The 8,768-nt window shown below is 54.7% G+C and overlaps 1 protein-coding gene across 1 annotated transcript; it reads left to right on the top strand.

Annotated features, from left to right (window-relative positions):
- Positions 1-6,207: 6,207 nt before the first annotated feature.
- Positions 6,208-7,774, top strand: BESB_039420 (uncharacterized protein; the record flags this gene model as incomplete). The annotated part of the gene is made up of 2 exons (XM_029362528.1): positions 6,208-6,558; positions 7,487-7,774. The coding sequence occupies 2 exons, from the start codon at positions 6,208-6,210 to the stop codon at positions 7,772-7,774; spliced, it is 639 nt and encodes a 212-aa protein (XP_029221493.1).
- Between the last annotated feature and the right edge of the window lie 994 nt (positions 7,775-8,768).

The following is an 8,768-nucleotide window of genomic DNA, read 5'->3' as shown; positions in this document are numbered from 1 at the left end:
CTCTCGCGAAAAGAATATGGGGCGAGTCAAACACGCAGCGACTCCGGCTCGACGGCTACGAGAAAGGCATGCAGGGACGTGACGAGGGCTGGTCGCCAAACAACGCTACGTGACCCTGATACCCTCCGACACTAACACTAGTCCGCAACGCGAACTTGCTTCTCGACGCGCAGCGACAAACCCAGTCGTCGCAAGCAGACAAACAGAGGCGACTCCCACCAGGATAAAGCAGGTCGTCCGCGTAATGTTGCGAATCCGCGTACACTCCCTATGGAAGACAAGACGCCAACATGGAGGCCACGGCGGATGCGCTAGCGCAACATGCCTCCAGCGACCGCTCTCGGCAGGACTAGTACGTGCTGGCTCAGATCGGAAGTGCTCGAAAGATCCTCCTGTCAACGTGGCAAACGCAGAGACTTCGGAGCGGCGAAAATCTTAGAACATCCTACGCTTCCCACCGGACATGAGAGACGCGCGGCCGCACGTCGAGGTCAACGGATAACCCGACACACACGCAAGGCACTGCCTCCTCATACAGCTGGCATGGAAGAAAGCGAGGGATTTCTGTCGCCTTCACAAGCCTCCTGCCGTACAGACTTGCCCCAGATGTGGGGATTTTCGCGCGCGGACGACGGAAGGAATCGGTTAGGTACAAGGTGGACGCTTAAGAAATCTATGACGCCGGCCCCACCAAGGTCGGGGAAAATAGGTCCCAGCGAGCAATTGTGCTGGAACAAAAACGATGCCTCCGCGCCGCGACGTCTTCAGAGGTGCTGCAGTAAAAGATGGGGAAGAGTGTATGCCGTTGCTGTCTTCGGGAAGGCAGAGGGCAAGTGTTTAGTCGCAACCGTACAACGCAGCAAGCTGGACGATCCGTCTTCAAATACCGGACGAGGAGGTCGGCCTTCCCTTGTGAGCCGAGTATAAATCAGATCCAGCACTCTGACGCAATGCCTCCGGGAGTCGTCCTCACAGTTGCATTCGTCGATTCTTTTCTCTCGAGCATGCAGCTTGAACAACATATCTCGAAACGTATCGCGGCACGGTGACGACAGCTTCAGCTCGTGGGTCATCCGACTTTTCTTCGTGCAAAGTGTATCTCCTTGTAGCTCTGGATTTGCTTCCGCGCGGCGCGCCGTGGCACAACCCGCGACGCCTCAAGAAAACGGAACTTTCTCGTGTGATTTCCGAGGCTAGGGTGCCTCACCTCTCGTGGTTTTATGGGGCTGCAGCTGCGCAGTGGACCCGCGTGTGCCCCGTGCAATACCCGCCACTCGCGAGGGTGTTTGCTGCAGAATGATTCTGTCCGTCCCGGGTCCATAGGCAAAGTTGTATGTTTTCATTTTGGCAAACAGACTGCGTATTGCTCACTTACTCCAGCTGCGATGTTTTCAAGTGCGTTTGCAGTTGCGTGGCTTACCTCCGGCTGGTTCGCTGATAATTCTAGCTCCAGTCCTATGGGTTCAGGGCAGGCGCCTTTCCCCGCGTTTTTGCGTGTTGCGCCCCTTGCCGTGTTTTGTCGAGAGGGGCGAAATGTGACTGCGTTGACCCCCACGGTTGTTTTCTTCAGCAGCGAAGATAGCAATAACCCGGTCAACTTTTATCGCGGTGTCAGCCTCGGATCCAACACGCGTCCCTGGTTTTCGTATCGTCGTATCCTGTGGAGCGCCGGCCGTAGATGTAAATGAGAAAACGCCTATCATCTCCAAGGGGAGTTGGCTGACCTATGGAAACTACGGCCACACGATTTCTCTCGCCCCGCACCTCGCGGCTATCCGCGAACTGTTTTGTCTCGAACTCGTAGACGCCTGACGCGAACAAGGAGAGCAACACACCGTTTACAGCGCTGTGCGTTGTCGTAAACTGATCGCGTGCCCATATGTTCCGTACAACACTGGGTGCAAATAAGGAGAAACACGACACCCGATCTTCTGCCTGGAACGGCGTGTAGATGCGCACATATGGCAAGGCAACCTCACGGGCACCGGGAAGGGAACGGGGACAGAGCTGCCCGTGGTCTCAGTCATGCTGGTTCGTTTCTTCGGCAGTCTCAACTTCTCTTGTGAGGCGCATCCGCTTGAGCCAATCTCGTCTCACGGCCGTTCATCCACGCGGGGACGACCACAGCGTTTGAACGGACGCACGTAAACGCATACCGGCCGGTTCATTTGCAGCGCTTCCCTGTTGCTGCCCAGTACCTGGTCTGGTTGCAGCGTCCAGCTGCAGCCACAGCATAAGAAGACTGTTTGAACCACGGATATTATCAGCAAATAAACGTATAGAGATTTCCTCCCGGGCTGTGTTGCAGGTTATGTGCGTTGTCGGGTCCTGACCGTGATGGTACAGAAAGTGTGGACTTCCGTCCCTCCGTAGCGGAAGGGGGTCGAGCGATGCGCGAGACACCGACAGTCTCGGGCAGCGCGGAAGGGGAAGGGTCATTCAGACACGTGATCGATTAGTACTCACTCAACACCGCTTACCGCCTTTTCGTATGCTATCAACTGCGATTGTCGGTGATGGCGGTCCTACGCAAATTCGGTACTTTGCTAGGTAATAGAGACCCGAGGGCGAAGCCGACACTGCGGCATACAGTGCGGTTTCGTTGCACCTCCCTCCACCCGGGGAACATTAAAACATGGCGGGCCAGTAGACGAAGAAGCGGCGGCACCGCCGGGCAGATCTGCCACGACAGGGTTCGCTAGTTTACTCCCGAAGAACAAAGCGCTGTAACGAATTCACCGACACGCGTGGATTCAATCACACATTCGCGAGTCTGTCCCCCTTGGTTAATCGTGGTCGCCGTATTGGCCACTGCTTCTTCTGCCACATTTGCCTTTTCCAGAATACGGTGCATACACTCACAGTTTTGCAACTAGGCTACTAGCGCAAAGATGGTCTCCGTTCCGCGGCCGTCTCCAGTTAATCTGCAGACGGTGGCGCCACCAACATACCTCGACTAATAACAGCACAACGTTCGTTCTCAGCAATCCTGGCATGTAGCTGTGTGCCCCCGAATGTAAGAGATAACCGGAAAGAATCCAGACATGCAAGTCAAAAACATAGTCAAGAATGTCCCGCGATTCTGTCGTTTGTAGAGTAGTGGAAGTGACATTGGATCCGCGTTATAAGATCCGGGTGAGGCCCTTCGTTTCTCCATGCGTATCCTGGCCTTAATTGTACCTCCAAGGATGTTGCATAAGGCATGAGTTTTTGCCGATGTCTCAGTTACTTGCAGTATGCCGGGGAATGTGGCAGGCAGAAGACTGAAACAGAGGCAGTGGTGAAGCCAGCGCCGTGAAGTCGGTACCTTGAAACTGAATTCAGCGCTGGCACTATTGTCCGCCCGACTGGCCCAACCCGTAGAGCAGCGCACTCCGGAACAGTTGCCCGGCATCTCTGCAAGTAGGTGGACAAACTACAATGCTTTCGCAGCGACTTGCAGCCAGGCGCCACCGCGAAACTGCCTCCGGTGAGCCCTGGAGCGACACATGTATCTCGCACACCGATACATTTCAAGGGTTCGCCTGTCGGCTGATCTGCTGCCCACCAGAGATGCACCATCAAAGCGTGTCTCGGATTGGTCTTGCGCCTTCAGTTGCTCCTAAGTTCTCCGTCGGAGCCAACAAGGGGCCCTCGCGTCGGAACGATCGACGACGGCGCGTACGAATCGGGGCGGGGAAAGAAGAAAAGACGACAGCGAGGGCGGGCCGGCTGCCGAAATCCCGGAGAGCGAGGTTATGACGGAACCCGCTGTGCGAGCGGCAGTTGAACAGGATCGTGTGGATCGCCCCGCGACTCTGCCCCCAGGCGGTGAGCTAGGTGAGGCACGTGGACGACCCCATGAGCAGGTTCCCTAGAATGGTTCGTATGACGCGCTGGCATACTGGTATCTTCTGACGTTTATAGTCTTCGAGGGCAAGCAATGAGTGGAAGGGGTGACCCAGTGATTCACGGTGCCTGTTTCTGACTTGGGTACTTTCCTGCTTTCACAGATTTCCCACTCCTTAGGATGCAACTGGCAGATCCTGGGAGTTTTTTTCCTTCACCCCTTCTGTCTGCTCAGGGCCTCGTTCCCACATGTAAGCGCACAATAGTCAGTCCGTACCATGAGCACACCTGCATCATATTTAAGAGCAGATGTATCGCTGCTGTCTCTGTTGTTTGTGAGGTTGGGGCGCTTCATCGTCGCCAGCGGCTTGGGCAGCCACTACAGCCCCCAGTTTGCAGGGAGGCCGGATTCACGATGTGCGGAACGATTACGTTTCGCCTTCAATATGCCAGAGCCCCGGCCTCGAAGCCACTGCTACGACAGGAAGCTTCAGTTGTACCTTCCGGGCGCTTGCATGACGTGTGGCCGCGGCAGTTGGCCCTGCATTAATGACGCTTTTGTTTGCCTTGTGCTGTGATTATTACCGACGAATGTTTTCTCGCACAGCTTCCGCCGCCGCCGGGTGGGCACGTGAGGAAGCCAACAGCTTCGCGATATGGACATCGCTTATTCAGTGCGCGAGGGAGTCCCTGCTCTGGGCTCCAAACGCAACGCCTACATCTAAGACGTCCGCCCACGAGAGCGTTGCTCGTCAGGCGGGTGCCACCTTCGCCGTTCTAAGCCAAGCGTACATCTCGATTATAGCGATGTGACCCCGCTTTACGATGGGCAGTGCTCGAACAGCTTCGAACACCTGCCGGTGCTTTGCTCACCGAGGTGCAGGAGGGACTGCAAGCGATAGAGATCCTTGAGTTCCATATACGAACAGCTACTAAAGAGTTGGCAGTCCTGTTTTTGATACGCGCGAGGCGTCTTCAGAGGTCCACGGAGCACACGAACCTTATCAAGGGGAAACGGAACAGACGCGAACACAAACTCTAGGATTTCCGTAAGATGAACGAAAATACATGTAGAGGGGACGTGCCGACGTATCATCTCTCGCGTAGCGCGGCGTCAACCAGCTTCCTGGACTGCGGCATCACCCCAACCTTCCCGGCTAAACATCCCTTTTCTTTGAAACACACTTCAACCCTGCACGCGCGCCTCCCATCCTCTTCCTGGATGCGGTACTTCACGGGAACTATCTGCATGCCCCCAATGCCCCGGCCCGTACTGAGAGCAGCACGCTAGCTACATTTACAGCGTTTGCTTCCAGGAAAAAGTCTTCAGGCGCGTTCCGGTATTCCACGCGCTTCAGGTGCCGAGGGCAAATCCTACAGGCGTCAACGGCAATAAGCCAGAACTAAAGCGCACACTGTCGATCTAGCCGAAGTTTCCGAACCGGCCCGAATACCCGAGCCGCTGACGCCCTTTTTTTTGTTGAGTGTAACCCGTCCTGTTCTTGCATCGTGCGTTGGTTCGACCTACGCATACGCCTCGTGGCCACCGAGGATAAGTAGAAAATGCGGCGTCGGTGCGTTCCACCTCTTGCGATTGGTGGGTGCATCGCCGCCTGCTGGCTCATGAACCGAACCCTTGTTCGGTCAACTTTGCTAGATATGTTGCAGGCGTTTGCCTGTGTAGCCAATGCTGTGCGTTTCGACATCAGACATGATGAGGTCTTGGAGCGGGCAAACAGCGAGCGTTTTAGGGCAAATGACGGAAGCGATAGTGTCTCACTATCCCGATGTCCTTCCTCGTAAGTTCCACTTCACGATCCTCCCACGAGACGAACATGGGAAATAGGATTGCTGAAACGAGCTGGAAATGACCATGTGCAGTAGGTGTTGTCACACGCGCCCACTGTGTCAGTAGGATCTCGAAGTTTTCACTGTGTATACCTGGCTCACTTCCTGTCGAGTTTAGTATCAAATGTTGTACTTCTTGATATCGCCGTGAATCAAACACATGATCTGCTGTGGACGACACCAGCGCAGACAACATTGGATTCTACAAGTCGGTACGGCGGGGTATTGCCTTGATCTCGATTGGCAACGATCCAGTTGCGACTTTGCGTTAGCACCAGGAAACGGTTATTACGAAGCAATAAACATTGTGCGCCAGAGCCCGCAACTCCAATGTTCTTGATGGCGAGTTTGAAAGCGGGTTTGTGGTCTACCCGTGGCGAAATCGGAGGCGCTTATATCTGACGTCTTCTGAGGCAATTATTGCTATTTACGAACCACAAGGAATCCAATGCTGAGTGGCCACTCTCAGTCCCGGCGTGGCAACGCCTATGCAGAAGTTGCACTCGCTTTTGTGTCGCACTGTGGATCGCAATGGTGAAGGAAGGCACTGAGTCTGCGAAAGAGATAGAGGGGTTGGCAGCGAGCGGCGCTAAGCCGACCGAGGCTCCCACGCCTAGTACGGATTCCCCGGCGGGGGTGCCTCCCACTGGCGAAGATCCCGTCGACCATGCTTGTGTTCAAGAAGCGCCCACTGAATCACCTTTCACTAAAGCATTTGCGAGTCCAGAAACTCCCACGGTAGACGTTCTCACTGAAGAAGAGTCCACGGATGATCTTATCATTGATGAGGCTCCCAACGAAAGCGCCCCCGCTGACGAAGCTGCGATTGAAGAAGCTGTTACGGGAGAAGCGCCGCCCACTGAAGAATCAGCAGATAAGCGAGTGGGCTGTTTTGGTTCGGCCGGAGGAGGCGGAGTATAGACACACGTAGATTAGACGCCCGACAAGCGGGTCATATTCAGCCGCGTTACCGTTGCTCTGCCCCCGGATGGTCTAGCGTTAGAATTGGGGCTCACCGAGGAATTCATTCACGGGAGGATTGTTCACCGTTATGCACTGAACTGTTCCCACATACTGCCCTTCTTCGGCTACGCCACCTTTCTTTATTCCGAATGCCTATCACACCGTGGAAATACTATCCAGCGCAATAATAGTAAGCTACTACATAGACGCGCCACTGCATGGACTGTCACGTTCGGCCTTGCTGGTTGCTCATGATTGTTGTTCGACCTCTGCTTTCAGGTGGAGACTCCGACAAAAGTTTTCAGATCGTCTCTACAATCCTGCGACGTGGCTCCAGACACGAAAACTCCCGTTCGACATATGTGCAGCTGGGGGGGGCATGTTTCATGCTGGCATACTGGGCGAGAGCCTGAGTGCTTTTCTGGCAGCTAACGTCTGCACGAATCCTTGCCCTGTCGCCGTGTGCGCCTCAGAATGTGCCCACATTTTGATTCGTGACCCCAAGAATCCTTTTTCTGAACGGTGGCTTGTGGAACCGTGTTGGCATCCTCATAGTGAGGCCGACGAGGCTACAATGCCCTCAGACCCTCCAGACGCCCGGGCTTTCAAAACCGAAAAGAGGCATCTACAATGCGTGATATTCCGCTAACGTGGGCAGGGCTTGTAAGGCACGAAGATGAAAAGCAACGATGCACGGCAACGCGTGCAGAGTTGTGAAATGCGAGTTTGGTAAGACATACATCAGCGCCAGAGATCCATACTTGAGATACAAGCCTTGGTTTTGTATTAAACCGCTCGCGCGTGCACAGCTCCAGTCACCCCGTTTCTCTTGGTGTGCTGCCCTCAGCTCAAGGTGTATCGATTTCGCATAGGCCTCCCGCTGCTCTATGAGTACCGTGCATATTCGTCGCCGCCGACTTGCACATGGGCCTGGAAGAGCTTGGACCAGCTCGAGCTGCTGATGTCCGCCGTTGAAGACGATATGCGGGAGCTCGAGGACGCGCTGAATCGGCTAGGCGCGCCCTCCCTTCAGACGGACGGCATCAGGTTACCTCTCCGGGAGCAGCGAGCCGAGTGTTTGTTGAATATGGCGAACATCCTTGCGGCGACCCACGATGGGTCTGGCGCAGCATAACCACCGTGATGGGTGCCAAATTTAGCATGCACGCTCGCTGCTATCAGTGTCGGTTTGGACTCACGCATGATTTCTGTCCTCGCTGGAGGGAACTCGGTCTACATACTTCGGTTAACTGCCCAGGTGTCACCCCTTCACATTTGTAGACGACCCAGGCGGTAAACCCTACAACCATCTATATGCAAACCCATGATGTCTGATACAATTATAACTCAACCCACAACAGGTGGAATGAAGTGCACTACAAAAAACGTTTTGATGTGACAGCACAGAGTCTGTCGCCGTGGCCTGCGAGAATGAGTACTGTACCGCGGGCCACACACCGGAGATCTCCACCTTCCGCCTCACGCCTTTTTTTCCCTTTGCAGGTGCTGCATCTATATTTTTTAGGTCGGTGTGTCAGTGAAGTGTGAGGCAACGGGGAAGCACTCATGCAGCTACAGAAAACAGTGTATCCCGTGCACGGTAAAAGCGGCTCGGAAACGGGCGAGCACGGACCCCCCTGTACATCCGTGCTGAAAGCTTCATGGCAGGTCCACTGGGCAGGCTCAGAAAGAGATGCGGACATTCCAGGCTAGCTTCAAAGCAGCCAGCTGCAGTGCACCAGACCACTACAGCCTATTGCCGTCACATGCACCTCGTTAACGAGCTTTCCGATTGAGAGATCCGGTGATCTTACGCATGCCAGCGTCGACATACCTTGCTCATTTTGTACGCGTACCCGGTCTAACTCAAAAAGTGCGAAACGTGTTTGACCATACACTTAGTGTATGCACGGTACTAAATGACGATGAAAAAACGTGATTTACCACACATCTGGCGCATGAAAGTTGCCGCAGCTGCATGGACATGCACGGAGATGTACACAGGTGGCGAAGCAACACATTCACAGGGGGAGTAGCTACACCCACGACACAGCATCCCACGACTTGAATTGTTCAAACTGCTGAACGACATGCGAGACTGCATCCTCCGGACCTATTCCCACGTCCGA

This window comes from Besnoitia besnoiti, chromosome II, assembly GCF_002563875.1.
Source record: "Besnoitia besnoiti strain Bb-Ger1 chromosome II, whole genome shotgun sequence".
NCBI lineage: Eukaryota > Apicomplexa > Conoidasida > Eucoccidiorida > Sarcocystidae > Besnoitia > Besnoitia besnoiti.
The sequence above is the reverse complement of the archived record's forward strand: the minus strand, read 5'-3'. Positions and strand labels throughout refer to the sequence as shown.